This window comes from Culex quinquefasciatus, chromosome 3 (assembly GCF_015732765.1).
Source record: "Culex quinquefasciatus strain JHB chromosome 3, VPISU_Cqui_1.0_pri_paternal, whole genome shotgun sequence".
Taxonomy (NCBI): domain Eukaryota; kingdom Metazoa; phylum Arthropoda; class Insecta; order Diptera; family Culicidae; genus Culex; species Culex quinquefasciatus.
In genome coordinates, this window is record NC_051863.1 from 21290577 (window position 1) to 21308670 (window position 18094).

The 18094-nt window shown below is 39.9% G+C and overlaps 3 protein-coding genes across 4 annotated transcripts; 1 reads left to right on the forward strand and 2 right to left on the reverse strand.

The window, feature by feature from the left end:
• Positions 1-2435: 2435 nt before the first annotated feature.
• On the reverse strand, positions 2436-5531 carry LOC6033033 (protein pygopus). Its single transcript, XM_001843487.2, has 2 exons — positions 5166-5531; positions 2436-5094 (listed from the first exon to the last, which is right to left on the reverse strand). Exons 1-2 carry the CDS (start codon positions 5191-5193, stop codon positions 2801-2803), a joined length of 2322 nt encoding a protein of 773 aa, XP_001843539.2. The 5' UTR covers positions 5194-5531; the 3' UTR covers positions 2436-2800.
• Positions 5532-6147: 616 nt separating this feature from the next.
• On the reverse strand, positions 6148-13867 carry LOC6033032 (NADH dehydrogenase [ubiquinone] 1 beta subcomplex subunit 8, mitochondrial). The gene is made up of 3 exons (XM_001843486.2): positions 13707-13867; positions 13304-13527; positions 6148-6485 (listed from the first exon to the last, which is right to left on the reverse strand). Exons 1-3 carry the CDS (start codon positions 13792-13794, stop codon positions 6273-6275), a joined length of 525 nt encoding a protein of 174 aa, XP_001843538.1. The 5' UTR covers positions 13795-13867; the 3' UTR covers positions 6148-6272.
• Positions 13868-14552: 685 nt separating this feature from the next.
• On the forward strand, positions 14553-16673 carry LOC119770833. Of its 2 annotated transcripts, XM_038266389.1 has the most exons (4): positions 14553-14744; positions 14806-14898; positions 15267-15580; positions 15648-16673. In XM_038266389.1, exons 2-4 carry the CDS (start codon positions 14846-14848, stop codon positions 15653-15655), a joined length of 375 nt encoding a protein of 124 aa, XP_038122317.1. In that variant the 5' UTR covers positions 14553-14744; positions 14806-14845; the 3' UTR covers positions 15656-16673. The 2 variants fall into 2 exon arrangements, with proteins under 2 accessions (XP_038122317.1, XP_038122316.1); XM_038266388.1 differs by having other exon boundaries at positions 14553-14898.
• Positions 16674-18094: the final 1421 nt, after the last annotated feature.

An 18094-nucleotide genomic window follows, 5' to 3' on the forward strand; every position in this document is an offset into this window, starting at 1 on the left:
AAAAATCAAGAGATTTAATCTTTTGAATTTCTCTTTTTAATTTTTTTATTCCGTAAATATTTTGTAGTTTTTTTTAATTCTTTTACATTTTTAAAACTATGCAGACGGACGACCATGTGTCCGTTTTTTTTTACATTTATTCAAACACGAACTGATCATCGACTGTTTTTCTTTTCAAAAAAATATTTTTTGTTTTGTTGAATGTTTGAAAGCAGGTTTTTGGTTTTTTCAAACATAAACAGTTGGATTTTTATATTTAAAAACAAGCATACCCGATTAACTTCCCTGGGCTTTGTCATAACGAGTGTCATAGGTTTGATACTTGTTTGGCAAAGAGTATGATTTGATTCGATGTGGAATTAAAATCGAAGTGTTCAGTATATTGCTGAAGCTTCCATTTTTTACACATGGACACCACTTCATGCTGCGAGAACCCACTTTGGCGCAGTCTCAGGGCTTAATCGATGGCCGGTAAGCTGTCATCGAGACAAGGAGGTTCTCCGATAGTGGAAATATCACATTTGTACAATGAACCGCTACATATGTGATTTTTCCCTATCTTAATGTGGGTGTCAGATTAGGATGAGGGTTTTTAAAATTTAGTTTTTTGTAGAATTTAGGATTTTAACTATCGAGAAATTAAAAGTGCAACATGGAGTTAAACTTTCTGTCAAGCTGCTGTGAAGTTTTCCATAACACTTGCGAAAGTTTCACTCCATGTTACCGGCTCACATCTCTCTTTTTAATTTCTCGATAAATATCAACTTTTAATACTTTGCCTTTAGTTATTTAGGGACAAAATTAGTAACAGTGAATTAGAACACCGATTCTGAGATTTTCATTCAAGTAGCATAAAAACCATTATGATTTGTCAAAATTTCCGTATAGTCTCGATCAATCAATAGTGAAATGATATCGGACTAAGTTCGTTGATCTGTTGAACTAACGGTTGTCGGATTATGATTGTATCGACCATTGTTGCGAATCGAGGATCTACTGGAATTCTGACGATCAAATGGTCGTCTCTATTTCAATTCACGACTTGTAAAATATGAACTGTTATTCATTTGTTTGTTGTTGTTTTTTTTTTTAAAGAAGCCAGACTGGTTTTAAAAGAAACGTTCTAGATTTTTTTGGCTATTAATTAAAATGTCGGGGATTTGAGATAAGAGTAGCTTTCGGATAGGTTACTTTTAAAGGATTTTAGATTAAAGTTTAGATTTTCAATTCAAGTTAGTTAGCAAATGAATATTTGGACTTATATGAATAATATGAATAATTCGGACTTATGAAAAACACACAACTGTGCATTTATTCTAGAGTCAGATCCATACAGCGTCAGTGTTTATTTGGTCGAAGTGTACTAATTCATTGGCAGATCTAATTCTAGTTGTAATGTACGACAAGACTTCTAACGGACGTGACAGGACGAGGGCCCATTTTAGAGGTTTCGACATCAACGATGTGCGGCTGGATCACCCTCCCGAAAAAAAAGAAAAAAAAAAACAAGCCTTACCCGATTAACAACGTCTTATTTTTTTTCGTTTGTCGACGGTTTTAGCTCGTTTGCTTATTCAGCCTTCTGTGATTAAAATTTGATTTTACGTAACAATCTGCTGATTTTCCGGAATCCGCTCCAGAGTGGCCAAAATTGTCACTTTTTGGCATTAGAACCTTCCTTGGACTTAAACGAACCCAACGCAACAAAGTGCGCTCCGATCCGACGCTCCGTATTGAACTGATTCTCGTTCGAACAAAACCATCGAAATTTTTTATATGTATAGATAGATATTAGATCGTTGAGATGCAAGATTAACAGAACAGTTCAGGAGCAACATTGCTCCTACGGCCTTTCAAATTTTGTTTCACAGTTTTACTAAATAGGGTTGTTAATTAAATAAAACCATGAGCTATTCAAAAAGACGTAAATCTTGGTTAAAAAACAAACAGTCCATCCCACTTGCTCTAGTGACAGTTCTCATTGAGTGTGAGCAGGATAAGCTGCTCCTACGGAATGACTGACGCCCATCGGCCAGGCCTACTACCGAAAATTGACCGCAGCGACGATTCGTTGAATTGGGTTGAGTTCGAGCACTGTGATATCCACAACCGGCAAAAGCACACACACTGAAAACTTAAAATTATTACACTTTTTATTCAACTGTTAATCGTTACCGTTTTTACTGTTTTTCTTGTGTGTTAGTCTTATTACATATAATCGAAAAAACGCTGCACTTGAGGGGGAAAAAGGTATGGACAAGAACAAACCGAAAAAAAAACTGCACAAATAAAATGAGTTTTGAGTGGAAAACAGGAAAACGATCTTATTATTTTTTGTTTCCTTCTTCAACTTTGGGAGGTTTACCGGGGGGTTTTGATTAAAGAAAGCTTATTTCTCACGGTTTTTTGAAATGCGTAAGGAAAAGAGAAGGTTATACGTTTCAAATAAAATTTTCATGTAAGCTTACACATACACAATTGCTCTCTCAACATTTTGCTTGCTGTGTGTTTGATTTTACCTAACCACATTGTCACTTAACTATTTATAGATTTTTTTTGTTTGCTTCATTTATTTAACTGTTTTTTTTTTTCTTCTCTCCGCTGCACGCGAATCCATTCGCGTTTGTTCTATTACTTTTCAATTTCGTCGTACCGGTTTTACTTTTTTTAAAACTTTTCTCTTTTTTGTTTACGTGTGTGTCTGTATGTGTGTTTGTATGTGTGTGTGTGTGTTGTTGTCATAAGGCAGATTTGAAAATGATGATTCCATTTTACCGCGACTTGACTTACCTTCCCGCGCTTAAGTGTTGGCCATCGACGTCTGGGGCGTGAGCGGTCCACCCTGGGGCGTAAGCGGCGTCAATGGTCCCTGCTGGCTGCCCGGTCCGCCCTGCTGCTGCTGCTGCTGCTGCTGTTGGTGGTGCTCGGGCGATACGGACTGTTCCTTGGGTTTCGTGCCGTTGGGGTTGGGCGTCCCGTTACTGCCGGGGCCGTTCGATCCGGGGGTGCCAGGTTGTTGGAGTTGCTGCTGGGGTGGACCGGCGTTTGGAAGCATCATTCCGCCGGGGCCGGACTTGAGCGGATCGTCGGGGTCGACGAGGGGGGAGTGCGGGTGGGGAATGCCGCCGCCCTGTTGGTCGGGCATTTTGGGCATCATGTTTCCGGGGCCCATTCGCTGCTGCTGCTGCATGCCGGGGTTGAACATGCCCGGACCGACGCCGTGGTTGCCCATGTTGTTGTAGCCGCCGCCTCCCATGTCGTTCATGGGTGGGAAGATCGGATCGGGGTCGGGTTTGTACATGCGATTCATGGGGCCGCCCATTGGGCCCATCGGGCCACCTCCGCCGGGGCCACCCATGTACATTCCGGGGTTCATCATGCCTTGGCCGCCGCCGCCGGGTTTGTTGTATTGCATTGGCGGAATCTGTTCGTTGATCATACCTGGGCCGGGCCCTCCGTCCGGCATCATTGGTCCGTTGGCACCGAGTGGGGTGTTCATGAAGGCCGGATTGAGGGGTCGATTCGGCGGTCCGCCAAAGTCTGGGCCGGGCATTCCGCCTCGGAACTGCGGCCGCATGCCCATCCCGTGCGGATCCATCATGCGCTGCTCGGGGAAGAACATTTTCTGCATCTGCCGGATGGTGGCCAGCTGCTGTTCGCGGTGCTGCCGCTGTTGGGGCGTCAGATTTTCGTCCGGTACTTTGACGCCCTGAAGTGAGGGTTGCGGGTGGGCTCGAGATTGCGACAGCACGTTACCACCCTTCATGAGCGGAAGAGACGCCACGAGCGAGTTCATCTGGTCGATAATGGTTGAGCTGGAGTGACCGCCACCGCCGCCACCACCACCCCCACCGTTCCCGGGACCTGGGCCAGGACCTCCTGGGGAAGGGTTTTCCATTTTGATCGGCGGATGAATTCCACCGGGGTGCTCTCCAGAGTCGGGGCCACCTCCGGGGCCAGGGCCTCCGTCCATGCAGGAGTTGGGCGTGTGGTGTATCGTCGATGGTTTGGACATGCCGTCCGGAGGTCCACCAGGGCCACCCATTCGCATGTGCGGATGTGGCGGCGGATGGCCTCCGTCGTTTGGATACATTGGCAGCGATCCGTCCTGGTCCATGCACGGGTTCGGCGTGTGGTGAATCGTAGCTGGTTTCTTGCCCATTGGTCCACCTCCGTCCGGTCCCATTCCGCGCATTCCGTGATGATCATTCCCGAACATTGGCACAGAGTTGTCGTTCTCCAGACACGGATTGGGCGTGTGATGGATGGTGGCGGACTTTTTCACCCCGTCAACGGGTGGTCCTCCTCCCCCCGGTCCCATTCGCATGTGGTGTGGATCCGGCGAACCATGACCGTGTGGTTCCATCCACGCTGGCATCGGTCCACCACCGCCGCCACCGCCTCCTCCTCCTCCAACTCCACCATCGTCCATCGGTCCACAACCCAGCCGGCTCTGCTTCTGCATGTGCGCGCAGTGATATGCGATGATGGACGCGTACCGGCCACTCATGACCGCTTCCGCACCCTGATTGGCCAGCGCCGTGCTGAACACAAAAATCTGACTCTGCTGCTGCGTGTACTCCAGCTTGTTCGACGGTTTACTCGACATCATGCCCGGCAGGCCCTGCCCCATCTTGACACCACCACCTCCCATGTCTCCCGGATGTCCATCCGGCATTCCTCCCTTCGACATCGTATCGATCCCCGGTCCGCTGATCGGAACGTTGCTGTTCATACTGCAAGCGTCCTGTTCGTGCTTTATCCCGGGACCATTTCCCGGCGGACCTCCACCCTTCATCAGCGGCGAACCATCCTCCTTGAGGCCAAAACTACTCATCAAATCGGCATCCCCGCCGGGACCCATCCCCTGCGGCTGCTGCTGCTGTTGTTGCTGTTGCTGCTGCAGCTTATTCATCTTCTTGCTACGCGGGCCACTTATCTCCCCTGGTTCCGACTTTTTCGGCATTCCTCCTCCGCCTCCGCCCGGATGCAACTGGGGCTGCTGGTGCTGATTCTGCTGGTGGTGGTGGTGGTGGTGCTGCTGCTGCTGATACGGAGGTAAAAAGTCGCAATGCATTCCACTCAGGGAGTCATCTAAAAAAGGCAAATCCCACCATCAAAAACACCTCCCACAAACCCCCAGCATCCCAGCATCCGACACTCACCGTACCGTCCGCCGATGCAACTGGTCATTCAAAACAGCGGGAACCGCGTGCGGACCACACTCAACCCGCGCGCCGGGACACAAGAATTCCGCGGCCACCAAAACAACAATCCTCCTCCGCGGCCGCCAAAACAGCCCCCGCAAAATGCGCCTCAGATAATTGCGCTTTTCCGGCCCAAATCGCCACCTGGCTCGTTCCTTTCACTTCCCACCGCCGGGGGATGCTCGACGATCGTCACCGGAACGCGGACTCGCCGGATTTGCGGCTAATTGTGGCCAAAAACGGACGCGCAGTGACAGTTCGAACGGGAAGCAGATCGGAATTCTTTTGCCCTTCCTCTTCTTCGTCGTCGTCGTTGGCTTTGCTTTTGATTGATTGTTTCTCGCGGTGTTCCCCCTGCGTGACAGTCGCACTTTCCGCGGTGTTCCCTGCGTGTACTAAACGGTGTGAACTGACCTGAATTTGGGGGGGTGCGTTTGGTGGCGCAGGATAAACAACATTCAAACAATAGGGTGTTTTCAAAAGATTTTCAACTTTCTAGAACTCTTTATATAAATCTGAAGTTCTTTTTTTAAAGAGGTCCAATAAACCAAATTTTTAGTTTTTGCTTTCTGGGTGTTTTTGATACCCCTGACTCAAGGCAGTTCAAAAACACCCAAAAAGCAAAAACTGGACATTTGGAACTGGAAAATACACTCAAACCCCGATGGTTTGACACCAACTGTTGTCAAACGAACGGGGTCATTTTTTAGTTTGACACCCTTTTTATACGGAGTTCACACACACTACCAAACGTTTGTTTTGATAGTGTGTGTGAGCGCCGTGTAAAAAGTGACAGTTCGTCACTTTTTAGTTTGACTTTGACCAACCAACGGGGTACAAACTAAAAAAGTGTCAAACGAAAAAGTGACCAACCACCGGGTGTTGAGTGTACTCCAGAAATTTCCTTTTTTAGATTGTGATATAGCGACTAACAACTCCCTTTTTACTATTTTCCACCAATTTATTTACACAATTCATCACTGCGAATCGGTTACCGGTGTGTGATAACGTGGGAAACAATTTTACCGAACCATACCAAATTTTGAGTTTTTCGCTTCTTTCGATTTACTTCGAGTCAAAGGTGTAGTGCTTGCCGTCGCGGGCGTACTGCTTAGCGAGCACCGGCCGGAACATCTTGTAGTCCTCGAGCCAGTAGTACAGCCCCAGGCAGCCGGCCATCACGCCGAGGAAGGCCAGCCAGTACGTTCGCATGGGGTAGCGCGTCCGCTCGGCCGAACCGTACATGTTCTCGCCCCACAGGTCGCTCTCGGCGTGCAGCTGGAAGTGAGATAACAATAAAATTAAGCTATTTGATGCAATGCAAAATCATCGTCCTACATAAAAAATTGATATCCAGGTTTTTAAGCGAAGATGGCGTTCGGATGTTGAACGACCAAAATGTCAAAATCGCGCAGTAGCACCAACATTAGAAAAAAAATGCGGCTGTCATGCCATGGCACACTTTTTTCGTAATGTTGGTACCGCTGCGTGATTTTGACATTTCGAGCGTTCGCCATTCGAACGCCATTTTTGCTTAAAAAGCTGGATAGGGCTTTAGGACCCTGTTGTCTAGGGACTCTAAATAAGAAGACTGGACGAAGTGAATTTGACGTATCCATGTTTGACGTATCCAAACGAGCATTTGCCTTTACGCTAAGCAAAACTTGGCAGTGTTGCCAAGCTTTAAACATAGGGGCACAGCGTCTACTAATTCCATCGTACCTCTAATGTTGTCACATCAGAATAGATAAATAGCTTAATATGAAGTGAGCAAGCAAGTTCCTATCAACAGTTTTACAAAATAAGTTGTTTTAATAGTGAAAATCTGCAAATTGGTAGGAGTTAGGAGCGAGTGATTAACCTGCCAAACATACGAGAATTTCCCCAACGTTGCCAGACTCGATTATTGGCAAATTTTCACCTCGGGTAATCGAAACATCGGATAGGCTGGTACAAATTTTAGTTGAAGTTTTTGTCAAACTTCAAAGTTGACCCGAAAAATCAGGGGGATTTTTTTTTGAGAAACATAAAAATTTCTTTGAGATTGAAGTGAAATAAGATGCAATTGATTTAAAATGTATTCCCCTGCGTTTAAAATCATGTTTAGCATCTTTTAAATTTTTGAAAATGTTCGATGTTTAGTATCGCAAAATGTTTTTTTTTCGTTTTCGTCAAATCTTACTTTTTTAACACTAATTGCAAAACAACTTAACTAGTGTAAAATGCATTTTAAAACACTTATTGCATTCAAATGTTGAGACTATGGCTTGTTATTTCATTTCTTTTTATTTATTGCTCGCTATTTTATGTTTTCATATCATCTCACTTAGTGCAGTTTTAAAGTCAGGTTTGATCCAAAACAAGACTATTTGACACTGATCTGATCATATCGTTATTCATAAAAATAATGTTTTAAAGCCCTATGTCAATTTTGATCTACAACGGTAAAAAAACACGATTGAAAAACATTTCTATCATTTTTTTCAGTCTAAAGCAAAACAAGACAACATTTTGAGGCTGATTTTTTTAGGCTCGAAAGGAACTCAAAATTCAATTTTTTTTTCAATTAGCTTAGAAGATTCCAAAAATTTAGAATTTAAAAATTTAAAGAATACAAAATTTAAAAATCTGACAATTCTTAACGGTACACATCATCTAGAGCTTTTGTATCCAGTTTTTTGTTACAGACATGTTAGTTACTTCGAAACTACGGGAACTATCGATATAATTTTTTTATCAATGCCTCAGTTATATAGTTTCCATAAAGATTTACAACAAAATTTGTAAATTTTTATTATCAAAATTTTTCAGGATTGGGTCCGTAAGTTCAACAATTTTAGAGTAAAAAGACAACAACTTTCTTGGTTACTGTGTACCCTTAAATTAAAAAATGAAATAAAATTAAAATTGTTTTGAATCTAAAATTTAATCATTCAAAGACTCAAAAATGTACATTCAGAAAAAAATCTCTAAATCAGAAATTAATAAAAATTTAAAAATCAAAAGTTCAAAATTTAGATAGCCCAGAACATTCAAAATTTAAATATTTAATAATTCTACTATTTTAAAAAATAGGAAAATCAAAAACCTAAACGTTACATAATCCATCGTAAGGTGGTTGATGCCTTCCTCACAATAGTACAGTTTTTTTTGTAAACTAAAAAAGTCTACTACAAATGTTCTTTAAATAAAACTTCATATACTTATTACTCGATAGGGTTGTCAGATATTTAATGTTTTGGACTCGTTGGAGAGGCATTTAGATTACGCATCCAACGATAGGTCGCATGATTAATCCAGACATCGTTTCCATCGACATATGAGCAATTCTCTACGAAATCGGTCTTTTTTCTTCAATTTTAATTTTTGTATTTTTTAATCCGACTGAAACTTTTTTGGTGCCTTCGGTATGCCCAAAGAAGCCATTTTGCATCATTAGTTTGTCCATATAATTTTCCATACAAATTTGGCAGCTGTCCATACAAAAATGATGTATGAAAATTCAAAAATCTGTATCTTTTGAAGGAATTTTTTGATCGATTTGGTGTCTTCGGCAAAGTTGTAGGTATGGATATAGACTACACTGGAAAAAAATAATACACGGTAAAAAAAATTTGGTGATTTTTTTATTTAACTTTTTATCACTAAAACTTGATTTACAAAAAAACACTATTTTTAATTTTTTTATTTTTGATATGTTTTAGAGGACATAAAATGCCAACTTTTCAGAAATTTCAGGTTGTGCAAAAATCATTGACCGAGTTATGAATTTTTAATCAATACTGATTTTTCAAAAATCGAAATTTTGGTCGCAAAAATTTTTAACTTCATTTTTCGATGTAAAATCAAATTTGCAATCAAAAAGTACTTTAGTGAAATTTTGATAAAGTGCACCGTTTTCAAGTTATAGCCATATTTAAGTGACTTTTTTGAAAATAGTCGCAGTTTTTCATTTTTAAATTAGTGCACATGTTTGCCCAGTTTTGAAAAAAATATTTTTGAAAAGCTGAGAAAATTCTCTATATTTTGCTTATTCGGACTTTGTTGATACGACCTTTAGTTGCTGAGATATTGCAATGCAAAGGTTTAAAAACAGGAAAATTGATGTTTTCTAAGTTTCACCCAAACAACCCACCATTTTCTATCGTCAATATCTTAGCAACTAATGGTCCGATTTTCAATGTTAATATATGAAACATTTGTGAAATTTTCCGATCTTTTTGAAAAAAATATTTTTAAAATTTTCAAAACAAGACTAACATTTTAAAAGGGCGTAATATTGAATGTTTGGCCTTTTTGAAATGTTAGTCTTGATTTGAAAATTCCGAAAATATTTTTTTCGAAAAGATCGGAAAATTTCACAAATGTTTCATATATTAACATTGAAAATCGGACCATTAGTTGCTAAGATATTGACGATAGAAAATGGTGGGTTGTTTGGGTGAAAATTAGAAAACATCAATTTTCCTGTTTTTAAACCTTTGCATTGCAATATCTCAGCAACTAAAGGTCGTATCAACAAAGTCGAATAAGCAAAATATAGAGAATTTTCTCAGCTTTTCAAAAATATTTTCAAAACTGGGCAAATACGTGCACTAATTTAAAAATGAAAACTGCTACTATTTTCAAAAAGTCACTTAAATATGGCTATAACTTGAAAACGGTGCACTTTATCAAAATTTCACTAAAGTACTTTTGATTGCAAATTTAATTTTACATCGAAAATGAAGTTGAAAAATTTTACGACAAAATTTTGATTTTTGAAAAATCAGTATTGATTAAAAATTCATAACTCGGTCAATGATTTTTGCACAACCTGAAATTTCTGTAAAGTTGGCATTTTATGTCTTCTAAAACATATCAAAAATAAAAAAATTAAAAATAGTGTTTTTTAAATCAAGTTTTAGTGACAAAAGTTAAATAAAAAATCACCAAATTTTTACCGTGTATTATTTTTCCAGTGTAGTCTATATCTATACCTACAACTTTGCCGAAGACACCAAATCGATCAAAAATTCCTTCAAAAGATACAGATTTTTGAATTTTCATACATCATTTTTGTATGGACAGCTGCCAAATTTGTATGGAAAATTATATGGACAAACTAATGATGCAAAATGGCTTCTTTGGGCATACCGAAGGCACCAAAAAAGTTTCAGTCGGATTAAAAAATACAAAAAAAAATCGAATGACCGAAATCCTAGAGAACTGCTCATATCTGAGATCCAGCTTCAAGAGAGTGTGTAAACAACACTTAAGTGATCATAACTTTTGATAGGGTTATCAGATCTTCGATGTTTTAAAAGCTCATTTGAAAGGTCATTCAATTATCTAACTACTGACTTGTCGATATGATGGAATCGGACATCATTTTCATCGAAATACCTGAGATCCAGCTTCAAGAGAGTGTATAAACAACACTTAAGTGATTATAACTTTTGATAGGGTTGACAGATCTTCAATGTTTTGGCCTCCGATCCTACCTCTAAAAATTGTATAAATAACACTATCAGGGTTGTTACGGAAAAGTCGAGAAAAAATCCGCGCCAGATCCGCGCCATAATAAAAAAATCGCGACAAACAAAGAAGAGAGTAACATAATGAATGAAATTTTAAACGAAAAAAGAATAATACACAAGGCATTTGGATCAGTACCGTTGATCAGTTGTAGATTCATATCCCGCCTGTACCAAATGGAACCATATTTACCATTTCTGAAACAATATTAGCATTTTTTGCAACACTTTTAATATCGTTGTTTTAAAAACAAATTCAGGAAAAAAAAATTAAATTGGAAAATTTAAAAAAATTAAAACCATAAAATAAATCACCAAATTATCAAATCTAGGGATTTAGTACTTGATAATTCTCGCCAAAACTTTACTCTGGAAAATCGAAACACGAAATTTCTATTATTTTCTTCTCTAAATTTTTCAAAACAAAAATATGACTCCGAAAATGATCCGAACTAAGAAAACGGCCCTATTGTAAAATCCTACAGTTCCTTCCTTGACTTGACGAAAAGTACAAGTTTTCGTATCCAATATAGCAACAAATTACAAATAATTGAATAATTTAATAATTTAATAATTTATTAATTTAATAATTTAATAATGTAATAATTTAATAATTTAATAATTTAATAATTTAATAATTTAATAATTTAATAATTTAATAGTTTAATAATTTAATAATTTAATAATTTAAGAATTTAATAATTTAAAAATTTAATAATTTAATAATTTAATAATTTAATAATTTAATAATTTGATAATTTAATAATTTAATAATTTTATAATTTTATAATTTTATAATTTTATAATTTTAAAATTTTATAATTTAATAATTTAATAATTTAATAATTTAATAATTTAATGATTTAATAATTTAATAATTTTATAATTTATTTTTTTTATTTTATAATATTTTCATAATTTCATAATTTCAAAGTTTCATAATTTCATAATTTCATAATTTAATGTTTAAATAATTGGATAATTTTTTAATAAATTGGTATTTATTTGAATTATTAAGCAGATTTTTTAAAAATAATGAGTTGTAATGTTATGTTAAATTAATATAACAAATTAAAAAACATCGCTCCTTGAAGATTATTTCAAAGTTTCGTATGAAAAAAAAAAACAATCAATAATTTTTAGAAGAAAATTTTCTTCATTAACAACTTCTTAGAAATTGATGTTTTCGCACTCAACGAAAAAGATTGAATTTAATTAATTCCTAATAATATTTTTCTTTGTAATTTGAAAGAAATTCTATCGTTCTCAATTATTTTGTTTATCAAAATTTGCTATCCGCGCGAAATCCGCGTCTGAGCAAAATTAGCCAGCAAATCCGCGCCAGATCCGCGCGATACGCGCCATTCGCGCCATCCGCGCGATCCGCGCCGTCCGTAACAACCCTGCAAGTGCTAATACATTTTTAAGGGGTTTGTAGGGATTATGGGTTGCAGGATTGAATATGTAATAAATTATCAAATGAGTATTTATTATAAGATTGATATAATTCATAAGTAACATGAAGAGCGCAACACAAAGTGCGCACCTTCATGAATATTGCCTTTTTACCTAGCAGACAGATTGCGGATTGAGTGCGAGAGCGCGCTAGCGAGCTGCGCGTGAGAACAACGAGCGAGAAAATCAACGAGATGCGCGCGGCCGACGAAAGAGAGAATGAAAATTGTCAAAACAGTTTTGTGGTTAATTTGTGTGGAATGTTGTTTGTTAATTGCAAAATATCTGTGTTTTTATTATAAAAGAAAGTCCCCGATCACGACGGGGTTGTCAGATCTTTAATGTTTTGGAATCGTTAGAAAGGTATTTCAAGTACCTTTCTAAAAATGTATAACATGACGGGTTTTTTTTTACAAAAACCACTCAAACACAAAAATAATACTCCGCACTTTTGTTAAAATCGTTTTTTGAGCATAACTTTTAAAATACTTAACAAAACTTCATAATATTAGCTTGGGTCTTGTGGGATACCAAGACGGATCGAATGAGACCAAAACGGTCCAAATCGGTTCAGCCAGTCCGGAGATAATCGAGTGCATTTTTTTTTTTTGGTGCACGGACTCACATCCAAACACGCACAGACATTTGTTCAAAATTTGATTCTGAGTCGATAGGTATTACGTGAAGGAAGGTCTACGAGGTCGAATTAGGAAGTTCATTTTTCGAGTATTTTTATAGCCTTTCCTCAGTAAGGTGAAAAAGGTTAAAAAAAATAATATTTTTTTTAATTCTAAAAATAAAATTTAAGTATAAACGGATATGAAAATTTTAAAATTTAATTCCAGACTTTTAATCTAAACATTTAGTTCTTCTTGCAGGTTTTTGCTTTTAAGCGGTATACGCACTACGTAAGAAACCGGTCAAGACAAATTTCAATTGGGTAGCAGCGGCAGCGAAAGCAAGCTAGTGAGGGTAATAAAGCCCCAAGAAATCGTTCCCTCTACTTTGTTTTGCTGTTCAAATAGCAATTTCTTTACGCCTTTTTATTTGGAAGCAAAATTCAACATTTAGTTGATTTTCACGGTAAAACACCCCACCCACATCACTCTCCCCCAAATCACTCACCGGTTCGTGCAGGTTCCGCTTCAGCTCGGGAAAGTCGTACGGATAGTAGGGATCGCGTGCCTCAACCGGCGTATCGGCCAGCTTCGGATAGTCACCGTAGCCGAGGCCATCGTTCGGATAGGGCTGGTACTCGGCCGGATGTAGACCATACTTGCGGGCAGCCGCCTCGCGTTCCTTGTCCGTCTCGGGGAACTTGGCAGGCTTAAAGTCTTTGTTCCATCCGTCTGCAAAAAGGGGAAGAGATTCGTGACGAGTGTCTTCGGGACCAGATGTAAACACAACTCCGTGCTCTGACGACGGGTGATGTTACGTAAAAACCAAAACTACGCAAAATTAAACTAGTTCCAGGCGGGTGAAGGGTGCTTCGTCTGGGTCTACCCGACCGGTTGGAGCAGGTACTTACGGGCGTTGCGTACGGCCAGCGCGAACAAGGCCGGGTTTTTGCTCTGAATTTGGGAGGCAAGTTTCAATCCCTTGATGAGTGCTGCCATTTTCGCTGGACCACTTTTCGCAGGATCTTTTGAACAAAACGTCAAATTATGACAACAGCAAGGGGAGGAGAGAGACACAAGTTTAGAACTGTCATGTTTTCAGTTTCAGCGCGTTCCGTTCAGGTCGATGTGCATCAAGACCCTGTTTGAAAAATGTCGCACGTCGTGCGAGCAGTCGCGCGGTTTTGGGAGCGTTCTTTTATTACGTAACGCGAAAAATCGAACTTTTAGACCCCCTCCCCCCCCCCTCGTAACAAAATTTCCATACAAATTTTAAAATTTTTGTATGGAGCGTAACACGGCCTCCGACCCCCCCTCCCCCCCTACTGCGTTACGTAATAAAAGAACGCTCCCTTTGATTTTACCGTTTCGATATCGATTGGTCGAAAGGACGACAAACGTGCGACAAACACTCGACATGTCCGACATCGTTTTTTCCATCGATTTTTTGAGCGATCGACATTTTTAGTCGATGCTCCTTTGGGAGCGTTCTTTTATTACGTAACGCGAAAAATCGGACTTTTAGACCCCCTCCCCCCCCCTCGTAACAAAATTTCCATACAAATTTTAAAAATTTTGTATGGAGCGTAACACGGCATCCGACCCCCCCTCCCCCCCCTATTGCGTTACGTAATAAAAGAACGCTCCCTTTGACAGTTGTAACCAGAGTGTCGATCTTGTTCTGACGTGATAGAGAAAATTTTCTAAATTGTGGTGCAGCTGGAATAAAATGTTTTCTCCGTTTTTTTTATGTTTTTCTGGTTTATTTTCGCGCTCGCGTGTCGTATCGTTTATCTTTTGCTTTCGGAAAGTGTTTTGTTGTGCGATTGGTGTTGGAAAAGTGGCTTGATATCGAATAATTTTATTGTAAACAGATGAAACTGCATCGGGAAATCAACAGCTTTCAAGTATAGATTATAATCCGGCACTTATACTCCTACAGCAAATCTGTATAAAGTTGATATCGATATCAATATAGTTATGATTAAATCAAAACAAATTTTGTTTTAGTTTGTGTTGTTTATATAACAAATTGCTGGTTGCTACGTACATGAAAAATGTGTGGCTGGTGCTCAAAAGAAGACCTGTTTTTGGAAATCCCAGGTAAGTTTTCGCTTTATGTTTTTAAATTGATATTGTGGAACCGGAGGGATGGGGATATTGACGGGTAGGGGGGAGGGTGTAGGGTTTGATGGTTTTAAGTCCTGCTAGCAAATGTATCCTTTTCCACCTTATTTAGATAACTGAATGTTTACATATGTTTAGGACCTTATAAAAAAAAACCATCCAACGCGCTCAAAAGAGTGATGACGAACAAGTGTAGGATTGATTGTTAATAATTTTAAAAATTGACTTTATTTTAAAAGCCACGAGTTGTTACAGACAATGATTCTAAGAAATCAGTCATGCGTAAGTTACTTAATTACATAGATAATTCATTGTAGTGGTTTTTTCTCTCTTTTTCCACGTAGGAACGTCAAGTTTATAAGCTCGACCTCGCTTTCAGAACCTGCAAAGGGCGGCGTTTCAATTCCGCCTCCAAACGAGCGTTCAACAAACAGGCAGGCCTGGCTAGCGCTCAACTCCACCATCGAATGCACGAGGTGCTGTTCTTCGGAGGTCATGGCGTTCAAATACGCCGGTGCAGAACCTGCTGGAATGACCACCGTAGACTCGGCAAGCCTGGCGCTCATCACCGCCATCGAACGCAAGTGGTGCAGCTCCCCAGAGGTCAGGAGACAAACCTGGCGTTCACGCCGGTGCAGAACCTGCTGGACCAATCAGCGTAAGTTTGAATACTTGAAAAAAGAACATGTTTATTTCAATTCCTTTTCATTTCTCTATTGACTTAGGTACATGATTATTTGGTGTTAAATTACGCCAAACTGACGCGCGCTGAAGGTCGGAACGACCACCGTAGAACCGGCAGGCCTGGCGCTCAACTCCACCATCGAATGCACGAGGTGCTGCTCCTCGGAGGTCATGGCTTTCAAATACGCCGGTGCAGAACCTGCTGGAATGACCACCGTAGACTCGGCAAGCCTGGCGCTCATTTCCGCCATCGAACGCAAGTGGTGCTGTTCCTCGGAGGTCATGGCTTTCAAATACGCCGGTGCAGAACCTGCTGGAACGACCACCGTAGAACCGGCAGGCCTGGCGCTCAACTCCACCATCGAATGCACGAGGTGCTGTTCCTCGGAGGTCATGGCTTTCAAATACGTCGGTGCAGAACCTGCTGGAATGACCACCGTAGACTCGGCAAGCCTGGCGCTCATTTCCGCCATCGAACGCAAGTGGTGCTGTTCCTCGGAGGTCATGGCTTTCAAATACGCCGGTGCAGAACCTGCTGGAACGACCACCGTAGAACCGGCAGGCCTGGCGCTCAACTCCACCATCGAATGCACGAGGTGCTGTTCCTCGGAGGTCATGGCTTTCAAATACGCCGGTGCAGAACCTGCTGGAATGACCACCGTAGACTCGGAAAGCCTGGCGCTCATTTCCGCCATCGAACGCAAGTGGTGCTGTTCCTCGGAGGTCATGGCTTTCAAATACGCCGGTGCAGAACCTGCTGGAACGACCACCGTAGAACCGGCAGGCCTGGCGCTCAACTCCACCATCGAATGCACGAGGTGCAGCTCCCCAGAGGATGGCCTGGCGTCATCGAACATCCCGAAAGCATGCGGTGCAGTCCCCTTCCTCCCAGAGATCAGCTGACATTCATCACCGCCGGACAAACAGAAAGAAAGGAAATCAGACTTGAAAACGCATTTTTACGTTGCCAGATAATATTAGAAACTCAATGTTTTTTGTTGTTTTGTGTGTATTGTAGGTGATAAAGCGACATTTATCTTTGAATAAAGCCTTAAAATTTGAAAAAATGTTCATTTTATTATAACATAACCTAAAAGCCGAAAAAACAGCACACGACAAAGGCACGACAACCTAAATAACAAAACCGTGCGACGTCGGTCGAATGTCGTACGAAAATGTCGAACAATTTCGATGATCGATCGTACGACAAATACGACATTTTGGTGCAAAAACGTATGACATTCGTGCGAAAGTCGTGCGACATTGTCGTGCGACGTCGTACGATTGCACGGACGACAAACGACGGACGTCCGACGGACTTTTCAGTCAGGGGATGTGCATTTGTTTTTGTACTAATATTCGATGGCTCAGCACACGGAAAAAACCTCGGAAAAAACAGTTTGCGCTGATTTGGTCAAAACTGGATTCCGCGTTGAGAAAATTATAATATATTTTTTGCAATTGCGTCGTGAAACTACTTACTTTTCCTGTCATTCTTGAACGACGAAATAGCCTACTTTTCTGTACCAAAAATAACAGAATCGAATAGCAACACTTTTCAAAATAAATCCTGAAAAGTTCTACTTTTCAGCACTGAAATGGGTGCTGAAAAGTTGAACTTTTCAGCACTTGTTTCGAAAAGTGACACTTTTCAACATTTTTTTGATTTAAACGATTTTTTTACAAAATACATGAAAATTTGACATAAAATTTCACTCAATCGGTGTTTTTTTCGGAATTGCAAAAAATGTTGTATGGAACTCGTTGCAAAACTACATTTTTTCAGCACTCTTCGTATTTATCCACCTCGGTGAACCTCGTTGGATAAATGTACGATTCGTGCTGAAAAAATCATCTTTTTGCAACTTGTTGCATAAACTACTAATTTATTGTTTTTTATGTATAAGGCTAGTATGCAGATCGGAAGAAAAGGGGTCAAGAAACAGCTTTACGAACAGCAGAACAAAGGAGAGGGAGCGATTTCTTTACCCTCTCTGACTTGCTTGCGCAGCCGCCGCTGTCCATTAAATTTAAATTTTGATTTTTTTTCTTGATCGGTTCCTTCCGAAGTGCGTATACCGCTATAACGGTAAAAAAACACATATAAAACCATTTCTGATAACTTTTTTAATTGACAAGACAACATTTTCCGATGGATGAACTATGGTCCCCTTTGAATGAGATGTCAAGTAGGACCTTATCTGTCAAGAAGGGCCACGAAGTTAATTTTAAAAAATGATTTAAAAATCCATTTTAAATCCTTTGCTGTCGTACAAAGTATCATTGTACTCAGAAAAATAAGCTTTATCGTTGTGAATATCACAATATCACAAATTTATAAGGTTCATTTTTGGACCCGATTCTCATGTATCCGCCTAATTAACTTATCACTATATAAATAATAAATTATCTCGCATCAAAAATACGTTGGGAGCTTGCTTGCTCAATCCTACTGAGATAGTCGATTTTAGTTGAAACCTCGGTTGAA

Bases quoted from the DNA above. Each gene is read 5' to 3' on its own strand.
- LOC119770833 (XM_038266388.1), top strand. From the start codon at position 15,778: ATGGCTTTCAAATACGCCGGTGCAGAACCTGCTGGAATGACCACCGTA.
- LOC6033033 (XM_001843487.2), bottom strand. From the start codon at position 5,193: ATGACCAGTTGCATCGGCGGACGGTACG. The intron at 5,095-5,165 runs GTGAGTGTCGGA...TGCCTTTTTTAG, and splicing joins TTGCATCGGCGGACGGTACG to ATGACTCCCTGAGTGGAATG.
- LOC6033032 (XM_001843486.2), bottom strand. From the start codon at position 13,794: ATGGCAGCACTCATCAAGGGATTGAAACTTGCCTCCCAAATTCAGAGC. The intron at 13,528-13,706 runs GTAAGTACCTGC...CCCTTTTTGCAG, and splicing joins GCTGGCCGTACGCAACGCCC to ACGGATGGAACAAAGACTTT. The intron at 6,486-13,303 runs GTGAGTGATTTG...TCTCACTTCCAG, and splicing joins AGCGGAACCTGCACGAACCG to CTGCACGCCGAGAGCGACCT.